At 33.2% G+C, this 19438-nt stretch overlaps 1 protein-coding gene across 1 annotated transcript; it reads left to right on the top strand.

Annotated features, from left to right (window-relative positions):
• The first annotated feature begins 1505 nt into the window (after positions 1 to 1505).
• On the top strand, positions 1506 to 18584 carry LOC123535258 (rab5 GDP/GTP exchange factor-like). The gene is given in 9 exon segments (XM_053520017.1): positions 1506 to 1629; positions 2748 to 2951; positions 3834 to 3952; positions 12507 to 12631; positions 13579 to 13705; positions 14182 to 14444; positions 14891 to 14931; positions 15075 to 15261; positions 15880 to 18584. Coding segments are annotated over 8 exon segments (1503 nt in total). The 5' UTR covers positions 1506 to 1629; positions 2748 to 2778; the 3' UTR covers positions 16348 to 18584.
• The last annotated feature ends 854 nt before the right edge of the window (positions 18585 to 19438 follow it).

Below are 19438 nucleotides of genomic sequence, written 5' to 3'. Positions count from 1 at the left end.
CGCTTGAGTGAAACCTGTATGACATGTAATTAAAAGCTACTAAAATTAAATGTTGACTATAAGGAATTATGAATATAACTACATACTATAAAACTTCAGTGTGAGAAGTTTTGTGGGATGAAAAGATTGACTCGGTTTGTATGTAGCAAATTAAACAAAACGTTGCAAAACACCAAAACAAAAGAAATGGTGAAAGAAAATGATACAGCATACTATTGGAGCAGCATACAGAAACAATGTATAGCAGAACAATAACATAGGTAATTCAACAGCAGATACAAAAGAAACTATTTATATATATATATATATGTATATACTACTGCAGGTGATTTTCTTCCTTTGAGTGCGAAGATCTGGTTATCATTTTGGTCTGTCCTCGGTGTCAGATCGTTACTAAATGGTGATATTCCGGGCAAATATAAGATAACTTAGTCATAAACTACTTCTTAAAGGCTTACAGTGTCCCATTTGAATGTAATTGGTCGTAACCAGGCGTGCCCCCTTGCTTTCAATCTATAACTCCTTTCTGGTTACACTTACTTTTATGAAGGTAACCGTCATAGAACAATACGATGTTAATCTTACTTTAAATGAGGCAGATCGGTATACTGAAATTAACACATGTTTGGCAACATTCTTTTAAATGTTTACGTTTCATATTTTCTTTTTATTTTCTTTTACTTAACCGGACAGAGACTGAACAAGCATGAATTTTAAGAAATGATAAAACTTATAGGCTCTCTTGCTTGACCTCCATCTGTAGATGCAATTAAAAAGGTAGTATCAGTGTTTGCATTTAGTTTGTACAATTCTTCCTTTAGTTTAAATCTTCAGCGTTTTCGACCAAGCAGCTCAGTAACATCTCAAGCTTTGCTTAGTCAACAACATTGGTCAGTAGCCTTCATAATGGAAGACGATATCGTAGATCCCTGGTGGAAGAACACTTTGCAGAAATTCCGAAGACAAAGTTTCTTGAAAAAAAAATCACAACAACACCATTGTTGAGATAGTAAATCCAAATCCCGAACAGTTTCAAGTTATAATCTAATTAATGAATTGGCTTTTCAAAGCTTGTTTCAGTGTTTCGAATACCAGAGGTCTATTATGGTTCGTCTCGGGATTAAAGTGAGCCTCTGATCGAAGGTGGTTGGTTTTTCATTTGAAAGAGTTACCCTAAATGTATCTGTATGATATGTACGTATATTTTCATTATATAACAAATATACACAGCCTATGTTAATATCGTCTAGTCCAAATAATATGACGTTTCGGGACAGCGTGAGGGTTGACAACTACAAAATATCAGGTCATCTCGATAAGCCAAATGAGTAAGGCTAAATATCGTCCTGTATGTGGTTTCATTCTCTTATTGCAGTACTTTTCAATCTCTCAGCCTTTTCACATCAATTTAAATTGAAAATAAATCTCGTTTCGCGTTTCTTTCATTCTCACTAGAAAACTGGGCCCCTAACTCAATGATTTACCAGTCTGAAGCCTAAAGTCTTGGTGTTTACAAAGTTATTTCCCTTCCATGAAATTGACCTCAATTATCTCATCGATCTTGTGATCTGTCAATTATTTATTTACAGGGATTTCGGAAGCTTTTAAACATCAATATATATATGTTTGGTAAGTTTACACATAGAATCTACATTGCCATTTAATTTTGAACCATTATATTTCGCTAGAGAAGAAAGAAATCGAAAAATTTTAGTCGGTTTCTGAGCAGAAATGTTGTAGTATTCGGACATGTTGAAGTAGACTACTGAGATTCAGGAGATCCGGTTATTGATCCAGGCAGGCGCGTATTCGAGTTAGAAATTACTGACTCATTTAAAATGGAACAGAAGACACTTTCTTGACTAGGGGAATGTTTGAACAGAATTTAAATGCTGTTCTGCAGTGAGTAAACAAATGGATTTGAAATTGAACTGACCAGGAAATACAAGTACTGTGAAGTACTGTAAATATCATTGTCCCGCAAGGTGTAAGGATGTTAAAATCTGTAGTGATTCGAGGCTTCTGGTAGAGCACCTGAGTTGCAAGCAGGAGGTTGTAGGTTCAAGACTTATAGCTACTTGAAGCCAAAATATTTTTTTTTTCAGATATAAGTAAGTATCATATAGCAAATTAAGTCCTACACTGGGTAGATGATTTTCTCATGAAAATACAACATTTGCGATTTAGGCAACAGTGGCCAATTTTACAGGGACTATTCTCTGTTGGAAACTGAACATATGATGCCCCGCAAGGCCTAAGCTTTTGATAATTGGTATGTTGCATTGCCTAGTGGTTCTCTACCATAATAATCTTGGTCCAAGATTATTCAAGTTATGCCCCTGAGGTGAAAAGAGGCCCCACCCCAGGGGTCCCAAATTTTACATAGACTTAAATAGAAAAAAATTGTCTTGCCTAAAACTGCAAGGCCTAGGCTTTTGATATTTGGTATGTTGCATTGCCCAGTGGTCGTCAACCAAAATTGTAACAAAAACTTACAAAGGTAAAAACTTCGAAAATTTTCTTGTCTTAAAGTTCAAGGCCTAGGCCTTTGATATTTGGTATTAAGTATTGCCATTGCCTAGTGGTTTCTTTTATTGAGTAACCAGTTATATAGGAAAAAATACTTAAAAATGATCTGATCATATTTCCTAGACTGTTTAATTATAATTACCTGATAACCCTAAGTAATTAGGGGTCACTTACATTATTATATGACTTAATCATGACCCTCTTGTTTTCTCTTTCAGTTGAGAAGTAAATCAAGCACAGAAGGTAACCATGACCACAAAGAAACCAACTAAGTTGCACATTGGGGAAGAAGACCTTAAGTGTAAGAATGGATGTGGTTTCTATGGTAACCAGTTATGGCAAGGTTACTGTTCTATCTGTTATAGACAAGTGTGTCAGAAGGAGCATGCTCATCAGCAACAAGATGCCCGAAAACAGAAAATGTAAGACACAAGTAGATTAAGGCTGATTTCCATAAACTTGGTTATATTGTCTTTGTTATTTATTTATTACCTACTTCCTTTTAAATGCATACAAGAGTTCATGCCCTTGTCATGCAGAGATAAAGCCAAATCAGTGGTACGTAAAGAAATGAAATTTGAAAAATTTTTTAGACTGGTTGACTAAGGGTGTAACGATATATCGAAATATCACGATACATTAGTCTGGCGATACGCGTATCGTATCATAGGTCTGTTTTACAATACAGAAACGATACAATTAAAAGTAGAGGCATTGAATGAAAACTTCCATACAATCACTGTTGAAGATAGCAACTAAACAAATGTATCATTTATAACAGTTTCTTTAAATTTAAAGCAAAGGAACATTGATTTATTTTTGTATTTTGTCACATGAATGCTTACTGTACCATATCGTTGCATCTGTATTGTATTGTGAGACTAGCGTATCATTACACCCTATGGTTGACAGTAATAAATTCTGAATTTCTACAACATTTATTGCATTGATTTATTTGAGGATATTTTAATATTTGGTGCAGGAAAAACTTTGTCTTGTGCTTCATACTATTCTCTGACTACTTAAGCCAAAAACAAAGAAGTTCAGATAGCAGGGATAGTTTCATATTTGTACTGCTAGGTGTTCAGGCAGGGTTTATTCTACCATTTGCCACCTGAGCCATTTGCTACAAACTCATGATAGACCCCTGGTTCAGAAGCCAGTAGCAAATTTAACAGATAAATAGATGAGAGAAGTAATTAGTTAATCAAACAAAAGAAACTGGTTTTGTGATTTGTTTAGAATTTGAATAATACTTTTAGTACATGTACCAAATCTTCTAACTGTACCATGAAATCATTCAGGTCTCCAGAGGGCTCAGACAAACCTCCATTGTTCTCAAAGTTTGCTGAGAAAAAGACCCAGCATATCAACAAGAGGGCTCACACGCTGAAGTCTGTTTTCAGGAAAACACCAACCAAAGGTAAGCTATCAAATTTTTACAGGTATCTTCTGGCGGCAAGTGATTCTGTCTTTGCGACTAGTGCAGATCATGATCAGCCTGCACTGTTTACTATTCAGTCAGTAAATTTTCATGGAACTCCCCCTTTGATTAATAAATGGTATTTCCCAGACTGAATAATAGACCAGTCCATTTTAGAAATTCAGCTGGGTAAGGGTTAATCAGCTGAGGCAACATATTCATTGTTTCTCTGTGTTACCTGTAGTCTGTATCAACTCATTTTAGTTTGTTTGTGAAGAAAGTTTAAGACGCGCTTTAATTACTCTCTTGTTCACTTCTTTGCAAGCGCATTGTGGCAGAGATACAGTGTCAGACTCCTGAGCCGTAGGTCATAGGTTCAAATCCTGGTGAGAGTGGACATTTGTCTGTTGTAATCACAATGCCTTACAGTGGCTGAAATTATAGTCAGAATTCCAGGAAACAGTAATGAAGCTTAGGATTGTTTATACTAATTTATTTTAGCTTGATTGTGATGAAAGCTAGATCTTAAGTCTGCTTACCGGAAAAACCAGTACCAGTACTGGTGTCACATTTTAAGCCATTGTCTTGACAATGGAGCTCAAACACACAACCCCTGGATTAAGCAGCTGACGTCTTAACCACTAAACCGCTGTTGCCGTTAATGCCGTTTACTTAATATAGTAGTAAGAAATTTCTCTACAGTTGGTACAAAAAATTTAGTTATAGACTTTAAAAACAAATCTTGAAATCTTGGGAAGTGTTATGATGGGGCACAGTAAAGCAATGTTTAAAACTGCCACCTCTGAATTGAGGGGCTTTTAGTTGATAGGCCTAAGGGAGGTTGGTTCTGTTTTTGCCTTTATTTACATTTTAAGGAGCTTGTTAACCCTTACCCTGATAAATTTCTTCTTGTCCATAGTAACATTAACTGTTAAAAGGGGCACTAACCAAGAAGATACTGACTGAATGGCGAACAGTGCAGATCATGATCAGACTGCACAGATGTGCAGGCTGATCATGATCTACACTGGGCACAAGGAGCTTGTTAATGTCTTCAACCATAATTTTATAGTAAATTAATTGATTACAGTGTATTTACAGTATCATAAGCATTGTAGCTTCGTATAAATTTTCTTGCATTGTGTCTGTGTTGTTGTTTTGCCTTTTAGATGGAAGATTTTAAGGGCCTGTCATCCAGCAGTATGAATAATTTTATATATATCTTGTCCGGCAGGTACTGGTCACTTTAAAGTCTAAACGTTAATTTGAAGGTGTGGTCTTGGTGAGACATTGTATAAATTGAAACAGACATGCAATAGTCAGCTAGGTGTGAATTAACTGATACTGTGACCAAGCCTTACGTGACATTGTATAGATAGCACAAAACTACAGATGTGAATTTGAACTACTTTAGATCTAAAATACAAGGAAATGATAAATAAGATAATTTCCCTCTCTCAGTAATGAAATTGTCTCTATCAGTAGATTAAATTAGAAAAACAGGATACAATTTAATTGTAAATTTGTTTCATGACAAGATAACATTGGTTGAAATCGGTTTAAATTATTACTTGATATGCTGAAGTGAAGTTGAAGTGATGTTTATACATAATATGGAATGTGAAACTAGAGATAAAATTTTGACTTGTTGCAATTGCTGTAACAATGTTTAGTTGATAAAAGTTTGAAAATTAAGTCTTATGTTATGAAATGTTATCTGATAACGCACATATCCAGTTTCATGCAGTCTTTTAAGGAGCACATAATGTTTAATGTATTACATTGATTTAATGTATTACATTGCATAATAATCAGTATGTTTCAAGGTATAAAGTCCTTTCATAAATTATTTATTAAGAATTTTGAAAAATGTAATAATAAATAAACAAGGTTTTCAGAAATTATGGTCAGTGGGGAAATAACTTTGTGTAAGAAAACAACATAGTCTAATGTTATTTTTTATGCCCACCCCCACTCCCAGTCAAAAATAATGTGGTATTGGGCAAAATAGTGTTACCCCAGTGTGTGCGCATTGTCTGTGAGGTCATTCTGTAGGTGTGTATCATTTCTGGCCTAAACGTTGTCATGTTTGGTTCGATTTCAAAATATCTTAACTATAACAAGTCTATAAGTAGCAGGCAAAACCCACACCCAGACCCCTACCTCAGTGGTCAAGGTTAATGATTTACCAACATTTTGTCCCCTTGCACTCATTTAATAGTATTAAGATTGCTGTGCACAGAATATTTGCCATAAATAGACTGTGTCAAATGCAAAACCTAGACCCTAAGCTTACACCTGAGAGGTAAGAAATTTAAGGTCATTTTTCTTGTCTGCTCTGTGACTTTCTTTTTCACATAACTTGTCACAAATGTTCGCCATAACAAGATGATATAATGCAACATGCAAGACTTAGACTAATACCTCAAAGGTCAAGTTCACACTTAAGAGGTCAATGTAAGGTTGTTTGTCATTTGTCTTGTCAACTCTGTAACCTGTTTATGTATGGTATGGGATATTCAGATTAGTTGATAAAAACCTTCACCATGACAAGACAAAGTGTGACATGTCCCTTTGCTTACTTTGACACCAAGTGCAGTGGACAAAATCTTAGTTCAAATGTACTTACGTGTCAGACTAAATGTTCTATTGTCAAAGTACCAGAGACACTTCTGTGTCATAGTATCACATAGAAGGGAACATCTGTGTTCTATGGACACATTTCTAATTTGGTTTTGAAAATCTGAATTAAATTTATAAAATGAGATAAGATCTTTAAGCATTTGTATTAGTTTACTCATTAAACTTTTTTTATTGATGGATCAGCATGTTGCAATGAGTGTATATCAAAATCCCCTTGATCAAAATCCCCTCCACTGAAAAATGACTGGGTGTTACAAAATCCCCTTCCACATTTGCAGGGGGTGTCATAATCCCCTCTGTGATTAACATTATAGATATATAGATATCAGTGCTCCAAATTATATTATGTTTGCTAAAGGCATTGTATTTACGTGTTTTATGCAACAGACTTTTAAGTTGTATATAGTTGTATTTGAATTTGATGAAATAAGTAAAAATCACAGAGGGGATTATGATACCCCCTGCAAAAGTATGAAGGGGGTTTTGTAACACCCTGTCATTTTTCAGTGTAGGGGATTTTGATCAAGGGGATTTTGATTGAATGAAGAATTTTCTCAGTGCACTGCGATATCATTTAATTACATGGTTTTGACCAAAATGGTCATTTCGTGGATATATGACTTTGTGGATTTCAATTTTGAATATAATTTTTTTTTATTTTTTCATTGGAATTTAATTTCATGTATCCACTCAACCTCAAAATATATGAAATAGTGATCCTTGAAATTATTGATGATTTCACAGTTGCCACTTGAGTGGTAATTATTGGTCAAAATCTTAAAATTAAAATAGGTGACATAATCAGAGAAGTGTCTGCATAAATTACGAACTATTTAGATTTAATAATTGTGTCAATAGTAATCAAGTAGATCTGATAACACTATCAAAATAATGTACAAATTGGATGCCCCTGGGTCTTGGGATGTGTTTTATGTGATGTAATAATGACAGTGTTATTGACAGTCTGACATAACTTGTTACATAAATGTCTGTTAATGACATAATTTTTTGCATAGTTGTGTACTTTGTTCATAATTTAATTATTATAAATAAATTATTTACTTAATAAATTTATGTAAAACTTATTCAAGTTGTTAAAGATTATGTGCCCATCCTGAAGGCTGAAGGTTCATCTGCCATCTTCTTTTGTGTCTTTTTTATTTTCATAAAAAAGTGTTAAATTTAAACTCTTTTGCTCTCTACCTATGTTCTGTAACTACACTGACATTCCTGAATTGAAAAAAACTTTCCTATGGCATGTTTTTTGTTGCCAACATTTGTTGTTCTTTGGGCAGCTGTTTCTTATTATTCTATAAAAGTTATTTTGAAGAATGTTTGTAACATATATTTTTAAGCTGATTTTAATTCAGCAAATCCTATTTATCTGTTACACTTAAATTTACCGATTTTATATTATCTCTTATATAGGCCTTAATTAGAATGCTTTGCAACAGATAGATTAACCTCGAGATTACAATAGATTGGAATTAATCTGGATTATCATTAATGTAAATGATTTATCGCGTTTGATCTTGTTGTACACTTGTAATACCATTTGGCTTTTACTACCAATCATTATAATACATTGTGATCCGCAAACTATTAATGTTGATTGATTGCACAAAGGTGCAGGGTGATGAAATATTCCATTCTGCTGATGCAACATATTTGACTATGGTTGTTTTTAGTGGATATGTTTAAATCTCCATCTGACGGCACTTTATGCAATCACACTATTATCATATCATGCCAAAGGGCTTGGTGTTGGTGCAAGGTGATGCAATGTTTTAGATGGCTGATGCAACACTTGACCATGGTCACTTCTAGTTAAATTTTGATAAACATGGCTAAATCTTAGAGTAATCTTTCTGCCCAATCATGTCATAAACACACAACTATTATCAAGGTGTGATCCACAAAGGCTTAGTGTTGACTGTTTATAAACACAAGCTGTTGGTGATGCAATACTCTGTATTGCAGACTTGGTTAAAGCTCCCTAGTGCTCTTAATTGGATGTTAAATTGAGATAAAGTAGCAGCTAAATAGAGAATGTGCATAATTTCATAATAAGGAAAGAACTACTTTCAATGTTGCACATGAACTTAGTTATAAAGGGAGGTAATAAAAATAATTCTGTAATACATCCTTCAGTGTCAGTCAAAATTCAGATATGTATGAGATAGCATTTATCAATGTAATAAATGAAGATCGGAAATAATAAGAAATTGATATTTTCTATATTATAACAAAAACATGTGCAACCACAGTCAAAGCCATTATGGCCTGTTGACAGTTGAATATGGTCAATGCTGAATCTTATGTCCTTCCATTTCAGTCATTTTCCTATCCAGGCGTTATAAACATAGACTTGGTGTTAGTATGTTATGCAATTTTTGATGCAGCCCAATTTGTCTATGATTACTTTCAGTTAAATGTGGAAGCTTTAGCTTGCGGTCAGCAAAGACTTGTTAGTTATTATTGCAGTTTCAAATATACACAACAAAATCATACCACTAAACCAAATTAAGCAAAGTTGTGCTATAAAACCTTTTTGTTGTTGATTTTGTAACATTAAGGATGCTTTTATTCATAGCAAGGGCTTTGATACTAATAAGTAAAATTTTATATGATAAAAAGGCAATTTTGCCCTTGATAACATACATATTTTAAAACTTCTTAGATGTTCTGCCCAAACTTTATATGCAAGATAAATTTTGATCGAGTAAAGAATGTCTTATTACCTCCCTTGATAGATAGTCTCTTGTATAATAAACATAAAATCACAGGCACTATTGGATATATTAATCCCATTGTCTTTTCTTGGTATTAAACTACTTTATTTCAACCCTTAGACTTGCTAAATTTCCATTATGAACTTATCCAACTTGAACAGTACGATTGACTGTTAAAAGGGGTGCTTACCAAAGAGATACTGACTGAATGGCAAACAGTACAGATCTTGATCAGACTGCACGGATGTGCAGGCTGATCAAGATGGATGTGCAGGCTGATCAAAATCTACACTGGTCACGGAGGCAAAATATCAAAAATCAAAGGAACTGTAAGACATTTAAAGCCACAATTTTCTTCCTTTACAGACTCTATAATAAAGTTATTTTATCTTGTTATAGAGAAAGGATTTCAGATAATTACCTATTATAGAGTCAATAATATCAATCAGATAATATAGCAGTCTAGACAAAGGGAACTGTCAATAGGAACAGCTGTTTCTGATGGTGACACATCTGTCCTATTATTATTAACAGTTATTACGTTGAAAATTTCCCACCACTGTTTCCTACATTCTTAGCTTGTGCTAATGGTATTGGACGCAAATCTGTGCAAATTAACATACTTTCAGTTCTTGTAAATTACTGTTATATCGGTTACTACGTTCATTTTTTCCCTTGTTTATAGACTTTTACCCTATTTACCAACATTTTTGGGGCAGTTAATATACTGTGAAAATGTTGATACGCAAAAAGAATTATTCTCGGTGAAAGTATTTTAGGGAAAAAATGAATATATATATATATATATTATTGGTGTATCCATTCGTTTGATGTGTGGCAGATGCAGGATGCATGATTCATGCATGCTGTTTTGTATGACAAATCAGAATTACTTGAAGTGACAGCAAATATGACAATTTCTTTTGAGGTTTGGGCAAGAATGTGCACCAATGCATTTGTAAAACTGTTTCTAAATTATGTCTTTGGAAAAGCAAGTTAAATGATTTTAAAAGTTTCATGACTGAATAAAGATTAATTGCTTATGGCAGTTACATTAATTAGGGTAATTGTTTCCTATTACACTACAGGAACTTGGGAAGACTTTTTTATTAGCTATATTTCTATAGTTGGTCAAAAACTGTCAATCAGACTGTCACCCTAGTTTTTCACACTTTAGGATGATGCAATGATAATTATCAAAAAGGGGACAAAGCAACCAGTTTGGACCATAATTTTTATTGGATTGTATGGATCTACAATGAAATTTGGAATTATTTCTTATTGTAGAAATAAAGTACAGAGGCATATGGTTTTAAATAAATAAAATAGGAACTGTGCAGGTTTAATTACTATAATTAATTATTCAGCAGAATACATTGTCAGTAATTGCTGGTATTTATAGGTAAATTAGTGCATTCTTAAGTAGGTCAGTATTGTTTGTAAACATAAGATTACGCAATACTGACAGCTGACGGACAGTGTGTTTATAGGTAATGTGCAGTTTTGAGTGACCAGTGCATAGTTAATGTGTTCAATGTGGGGTATTGTTAAATATCATTAGGCGGTAACCAAAGCAGACTAGGGTGTGCGGACGATTAGGCGTGTTATGATAGAATAGAATACCATTAAATAATCAATTTGAAGTCACCGGAAACAATCTGTTAGTGTTATATAAAATTGTTTATAATTCACTTAGTGGATTTATTGCTTCTATAAAGACATTTGATTTTGAAATCAGTTTGAGAGTTTGTTTTGTAAGATTTCAAAGGGAGAGTTAGGACGAAATTACAGTTTTAATTTTTGAATTTCAAATTGAAAAAAGAAAGAGACAAACATGGCTTTTAACAGAGGAATCAGAAATTTTGCTGTGTAATTCAGCTGTACAAGAATGACTGCTTCTCTTGCAATAATAAGAAAAAACCTTATATTTGTCACCGATAAAAATGTGAAAAAGTTGCACTTCATCATAAAGTGAGTTTTGAACGTAAGACAAAGAGAAAAAAAAAGGTCAGATAGAGAAAAGTGCTAATTATTTATTCTAACAATGGATCCTTCGGATGAGTTTGTGCTAATAGACAGTATTAATGGAACAGTTTGTACCATGGAACAGAACAGAAAATCTTTGGAAATTGAAATGTATAGAGTTCTTGCTGGTAAGAATCTTTATGAATTTAATGGCATACACTTCCATTCTCTTTATGTGTATAATATATTAACTTGTTTCATTATATACTAATTCTCTGTGACACAGTAATGAATACCGGTAGGTATCGAAATATCAAATTGCAGAAAAAAAGATTGATTTTAGATGAAATATAGGCCCTTTTTTGTTTGAAATGAATTTTTGAGAATGTGAAAATAAAACTGTTAGTTTCAACTTAACTTCTATTTAGGTAATGAACTCGTAATGACAAAAGTTAATGGAGAATTATATTTGGATGTGTATTGTCCATATACTACTTTGGCATTCTGTGGTATTGAAGGGAAGCAAGGTGAATGAGCTATATCATGTCTGCAGAATGCTGAAACATTGTGTAAGAATACATAATTGTATGGAAAGTACCAATGCATTGCCATTAGTGTCCATTGCCGTAATGTCATAATCCAGTTTGTAAGTGGTCAGAATGGCAATTGATACAGCTTTTGCTGTTAGTTATATTTTCCTTATTATACATGATAGTTTCAATAATAATTAAATGTCAGATTGAAATATCTTCCTTTAAAAGGCAAATTCATGGACATGGACATGACTGTATGATAAGATTTCCATTGTTGTTGATGCTTGTCTTGCAAAAGAGTTTTTTTACAGGAAGAAAAGTAAGGTTTTGTATTTTTCACTTACTTGATCATCACCACCTTACAAGCTAGAGGGGAATAGAACAGATTAGATTTAAACAATTGTTAAGATTTTCTGTAATTTGTTCATTAATTATCTATTGCTTTATATTTGACAGAGTCATTGTCAAAGATGAGGATCAGGAATGAACATCATCTTCCAGGAAATAAAAAAAAAGCTGCTACAGTTTTATTAAATAGATTTGTATTAACTTTCCTTGAATACGTCACAGAACCAGAGATTGTAAAGACTTTTTAAGGACGGCAAGATGAACGAAGAATTGAAGATCTTCTATGATTTTCATATGTGAATGTTATAATATTATGTTTTAATTATTTTACAGAATCGCTCCCAGAGATGAAGCCCCGAAAGGAACGCCAAGTGAACAAGGAGACACAGCAAGTGAAAGGAGAGCTGATGGAATTCTTGAAAAGATTTAAACGTCAAGTTGCGCAGGACTTTGTAAAGGTACATAACTTTGAACTTACCCTTGGCACTAATATTGCACTTGAGAAAAGCAAGTGTTTTAAGAGTTAGTTCTGTAGTGTGGGACAACAGTATTCTGTTGATTATAATTTGAGCCGCGCCATGAGAAAACCAACATAGTGGCTTTGTGACCAGCATGGATCCAGACCAGCCTGCGCATCCGCGCAGTCTGGTCAGGATCCATGCTGTTCGCTTTCAAAGCCTATAGCAATTAGAGAAACCGTTAGCGAACAGCATGGACCCTGACCAGTCTGCACGGATGTTGGTTTTCTCATAGCGTGGTTCATTTTCACCTCAGCGTTGATGTAATGAAGCAGTTATTCACTTGCACTGAGGAGATAAAATACACATAATGCTGGTCTGTATTAACCCTTACCTTGCTAAATTTTTATAATGAACTTGTCCATCTTCCAATTTGGACAGTACCATTAACTGTTAAAAGGGATGCTTACCAAAAAAGATACTGACTGAATGGCAAACTGCAGATCAGAATCAGACTGCACGGATGTGCAGGCTGATCATGATCTACACTGGTCGGAAAGGCAGAATCAGTCATGTCCAGCATGGTAAAGGTTAAAGTAAAATGAGACACAGTTTACTGTAAAAGTACAACAATCATCTAACAATCACAATATTCTGTATATTCATACTGCATGATATTTGCATTTTTAATTGGTTAAGTATATTTCAACACAACTTCATTAAATGACAATACAAGCAAAAATTGTACAGCCCAGAAAGAGCTTGTAAACTGTGCTTGCAGTTATAACCAAATCATTCCACATGTTAACTTGGGTTTTGTAAAGCTGTTCTATATAATTCTCGGTGTTAGAAATGTATAAGCAGATGGCTTATGTGGTTACTGGGTGTGCCTTGCAATGTCTTCTAGGGGAAATAATTTTTTATCACTTTCATCTCATGTTTTACAGGTAGTTCAAGAGCTTGTAGACAAGTTATACCAGAATGTTGATGCACCAGTAGATGATTTAACAGATCTGGTCCAGGAATTCTACATTAAGCTGGGAAAACGTATGGATACACATACTATGTATAAAGGTAAGTTTGTTGATGATGTTATCACTATATAAGAATATGTTTGACAATTAAGTTGTCACAATATAAAGGTATGCTTCATTTTGAAGTTTTCATTACAGAATTGATATACTAGATATTGTAGATTGGGCAATATTTGTGAGAGTTTTAGTTTTGCAGATTTTTAGGTCATGAGTGAAATGTATTGGACTGTTAAATCATTAATATTTGTAGATGACAAATTTTCTTGATTTTCAAAAATACAATCCCAACAAAGAAATAAGATTTCCACTCATTTTATTTTCAAATGTTGAAATCCACAAATTCATATCTCCACATGAAGTTGCCGTTATTGGCATAGCCACAAAATTTCATGCCCACAAAATTAAAATGATTTCACAGTATTTGTAAAGGGACAATATTTCTTGTCTTTGTAGTTATAATTTATTTCTAGTAGAAGAAATTCAAAATATTTAGTTTGACATTTTCATCCATTGCAGATGTATCACAAGAGGACATTGAGACGCTTCTAGATTTTGCTGAAAAATATGTCACAATTAAGATGTACACGTCTTTGTTCTGTCCACCGACCACGGACGATGAACAGAAAGACCTTCAGATTCAGACCCAGATACGAAGTCTTCACTGGGTCACAGGTCAACAGCTCGACACCATGATAAACGAGCACGAAACAGAAGTCAGAACTCTAGTCGACTTAGCAATTACTGGTAAAAACTTACAGGTTTTAGATTTGCATCGAGAAGTATATTCAAGTTCTGCAACAGAAATATTCATGACTTTATTTCTCAAAGCAGACCTGTTTTATTGTTATATGAATTATATAAATTTGTTCTTTGCCCGAGTGATACTGAAAATAATGTTTTTAATGAACTTTCTAGCACGACAACACAATAAAACTATGGTCACAAATGGTATCAGACATACATCGTATGATACATATGAAATTAAAACATCATATGGAAAAATACAATCCTTGTAACTTACTGAGTGAAAAAATATATATATAAAAAAATTGCTATATAATAGGTTTGCAGACTCATAAGCATGTGATTTTGACAATTAAAAAGATGTATTCAAAGGAAATTTTAACATAATTGCCTGAAATAAAAAATCTCGCACCAAAAATGTAATTTAAATTAATTAGAATAGTATATGCAAAGACATTATTTCTCTCTAAAATTAATTAAGTCAACTAAAAAAGCACCTCAAGACAACTCATGTATAGTAATGTATAAAATAATTGAAAACCCCATCAAAAGAACCACTTGCGTGATGATTTTCACTCACTTATAAAATGTCTAAGAAACCAACTCTCCACGAATAACAGTTTATACAAATTCCTTCCAAGTAGACATGAAAGCTGGCATCTTAGTACAAATTGTAAAATATATTTGAAATTACCAATCAAGAGACCACTTGCCTGAGATTTCTACATGCACTATGTACATCTTCAAATTGCATAACCCACCTTCATTCAGTCGAATATACAGTTTATTACAAGATTTTCCTGTCCAAGTAGACTGATGAAGGGAGAAGCTGGTTACATCTTCACAAACTTGGTATGAATTAGACCTTTTAATGTACAAATAGATTAAAGAACAGATTTAATGAATGCTTTAACATGAAGAAATGTGGTTATGGACAGTTCTTACAAATTTCTTTTTCAGTTTATATGTATGCAATTTGTTTGATTACAGTACATTGTATTAATTTTTTCCAAGTTTAGTTTAGTTTTGTTTATGTGACAAAATGTAATTGATAACATCTGATTACAATTACTGATTATGATTGCCTCATGTCTGGTATGCATTATCAATATGATATTATGAAATACAGTAATGTAATAAAAAAAAAAGGTTTAAAACAAAAGTGTTTTTTTTTTATGTAATTATGAATGATATTTGTTCTTGCAAGTTTAAACATTGAGGTAGTAGACCGGTAATGACAACTGATGAATTAAGTAATCTAGGTATATATTTCGATGTTTTTATTTTTTATAGAAAATTAAGGTATGAGAAATGCCAAATTACACGAGTATACGTAATTGAACAGACATTGCAGTGTCATTACGGGTCCATTACCTTAACCTGTTTAAGACAAAAAATGTCAATTTATTGTATTAGAGAAAATTGTAAATGAAAGTTTTATTGTCACCATTACGTTTCATTGTTTTACAGTGCTGTGCTGTGCAGTTTATAGAAAATATAACAGCCGACTCATTGGCACTGACTCAACATGAGTTTGACCGATACATGTCCGGTGAGGCCATTCCACCACAATCTGGGAACGAATACATGTGTGAAGGTCTCCGACTGATGTATGACAATCTTAAAACCTTAGCTGAGCTGCGTCAACGACAGGAAAAAGTCATGGCTGAAGCGTTACAGTTACAGCAGGATATGAAAGACTTTAAAGAAAATTTTAAACAAGAAGTTCAAAATGTGCTAGAACGTACACCATTGACAATCAAACCAAGGAAAGTTAAAGTAGATTTAGACGAAGACTCTGAAAGTCTCGACTTGTTACCGTCACCTCTGTTGCCATTGTCAGTGGATAATGTTGCTATGGAAACAAGAAATGAATCCGAAGCAGACTGTGTCATGGAAGCTGATAACAGTATCAGTGAACCAGTCCAGACAACTTGAATAGTTATATTAAGATTTTTTGGGGTTTTGCTTTAGTCAACAACAAAAAATGGCACAAAGTCTTGGTGGACCAATTCTTACTAACTTACAGGATCTTGCACGGTCATTTGGTGGTTTGTTTTATTATGGGGAGGTGCAGTATTACAAATTGGTGACTTGCTTTAAACTTTATTAGACCTGGAGATTAGTGCAGTGTATTTTTTTTTCCATTTTTGGCTGCAGAGTAACTGTGTAGTGGTTTAAAATTTTGTAGTATTTAAGATGTCATTTGGAAACGTGTTCTCATATATCATAAACAACTGAAGCCTGCGATTGCGTACAGTTTGATATTCAAAAAGGTAAAATTATAACTAAAATGACTTTCAAAATTACCTTCTTAATTATTTAAACAGCTTCATCTGTATTTGTTTTCAATAACTTGATGAAGTTTTGTTTAAATCTGTTAAATACATGTATGACCAGTGCAGTCAAACCACTCTACAACCTTCAGGAGAGTCAGAAAGTAGTCTTTATTTGATTTTCATGTTAATGTTAAACAGTGCCAAAGTCTAAATTGGCACTACAAGAAGTGGTCATTAGAGTCAGGTGGCATCTGTTCATAGTTGAGATCTCTATTCACAGGTTGGCTTTAGCACAGGTTCGAGAATACCTTTTTTGAACATTTTGCAGGGTGACAGAAAAATGTTGTATGAGCATAATAAATGTAAACAGATTCAAAGCTTTGCTATCAACCCTAGATTTCTTGTGTTTGATAGTAAGACCTACTTACCTGTATAAATTGTTAGAGAATTATCACATTTTATTATCATGATCTCATTTTGTGTATCTTTTAAGTGTATCATTTCAAAACAGGTTATCTGGCTTTAAAGGTGGTTAACTTGGTTTTGGTTATTTAATAAATTTAAAACTTTCATGAATGGTTTGCAGTTACTCAGCATGACCATTTAGCTGAATAGGGAGAGAGCGTAGATCTAGGAATAGTGGGGATATGAGTTTACTTTCTGGGCGTGGCTTATATTTTCTGTTACGATTTAATAGAAGATGTTGAGTCTGAAATCATTCATTCTCCATATCTGATTCATGTGGAGAAGTTGGCAGTTACTTGCGGAGAATAGGTTAGTACTGGTAGAGACTCAAGGAATACAGGTTATATTAATTGCCCGCCATTACAGAACTAAAAATCTGTAAAAAAAAAATGGTGCTTAACCAAAAAAAACAACATTTGCGCATAATCATATTCAGTGAGCTTTTTGTATGTGTTAGATATTCACTGGATATTTTCAAAATTTGATTTTTCTAGCCATGTTGCGAAGAAATATTTTTCACCTCAAATGGAGGTAATTACAAAATTATTTAAAAAACACAAGAAAATATATTTCTGTTACTAATTTATCTAGCACTATGAAATGGAACTTATTTATAGAAAATTAACAAATGGTATTTCACATTTTGAAAATTTTATGTGTTGCAAACAATGAAAAAGAGAAGATTAGTTTTGATAATTGTCATACGTGAGGACACTACAGTAGTGATTTCCAGCATTGATTTTATTTATAGAGGTTAGTTAATGTCTATTTATAATTTTAGTCTTCTGGTGAAACGTGTATATAGATATAGGGTATCTTAGATATAGTCTGTCGGGCCATCCCTAAAAAATGTTTGTTGTGCTGTGATTCACAATTTTTAAAGGTGGTTAGATTTTTTTCATCATTTTTTTTTTTAGTTTATTCAGTAAAGCTCTGATGAAAAATTTAGACAGAGCAAATTAAGTTACATTAGGGCTTATGAAAAAATTCATATATTTTACATTATTTTCAAAAGTTTGTTTAATTTCAGCAGAGGGTATTCTGACTGAACAATGGGAATAGGATATTTAAAAAAAAGATTTGATTACTTTTTTTGGCACAGATAGAGTGGAAGGAGCATGACAAACAAAAATATTTTAAAGGATGGCATTATGTCTAGATTTTTCTTCTTTCAAGTTACAGCAAGGGAGTTTGACTAGGATGTTTTTAATTTCACATTTGGTTGCATAATATGTTTTCTTTACTAGGACCTGTTACTGTTCTAGAGTTTGATTGTAGAATGATAGGGAGACCATTAGTGTTAGGAGAAGTTGTCAGTTACTTGTGGAGAACAGGTTTGTACTGGTACAGAATCCAGGAACACAGGTTAGGTTAACTGCCTGCCGTTACGTAACTGAAATACTGTTGAAAAACAACGCTAAACCCAAAACAGACAAACAAAATCCATCAGTGCTATATAAAGCATTAAATAAAAAGATAATTTTGTAATCTTAATAAATTCCATAGTCTATGATAGTTTTCCAAATGAGGAAGACTTGTAGATTTCTTGTTTGAACTCTCAAAGGGGAACTTTTCCATTGACTTACCAAATTGTAGAAGTGGCTGAAGATAGCACAATCTTTCAGTGCATTTAACATGTAAAAGCATTTATTCCTCTTATAACATTTTCTCAGTGAGGGAAGTGGCCTTTACTGCATCATTTAGTGCTTACATTGAAAGAGTAAACTCTTAATGTCAGTATATATTAATTTATTTTAAGTTATTTGTGAAGCAAGTTCTATAATTCATAATAATATTATGCTTAACATTTCATTCCTGTTGGTATCCACCACCTTGAGGGTATAAGAGAAGGAAAGCCAGCTGAGTGTCAAGCAAGGGGAACTACTTGTACCATTTTTTACAGCTTTGGTATGACTCTACCAGGAAGCAAACCCACAACTTGCCATGTATAATGATTATGTTTTGTATGATCCACATCATTCCACTTTGTACAGTACGTTATTGTTGAAAATACCTAAATATTTATTGTGCATTTAATTGTGATATTGTAAAATTGAGACTATAAATACATTTTGCTTTGTGCTGTGCAGCTAGTTACACAAATTACTCAATTTACTGAAGCTACAGTGACATGTTTGTTGAAATAAATAATTTCCTTTATTTACTTTGAGAAATGAACTGTTAAATCATTTAATTTCATGGGCCTGAAACTTTTTGGATTTTGCCAGAATGACTATTTTGTGGAGATATGAATGAATGAGAAAACCAACATAGCGGCTTTTGCG

This window comes from Mercenaria mercenaria, chromosome 12 (assembly GCF_021730395.1).
Source record: "Mercenaria mercenaria strain notata chromosome 12, MADL_Memer_1, whole genome shotgun sequence".
Taxonomy (NCBI): Eukaryota; Metazoa; Mollusca; class Bivalvia; order Venerida; family Veneridae; genus Mercenaria; species Mercenaria mercenaria.
This window is presented reverse-complemented; position numbering and strand designations above follow the sequence as displayed.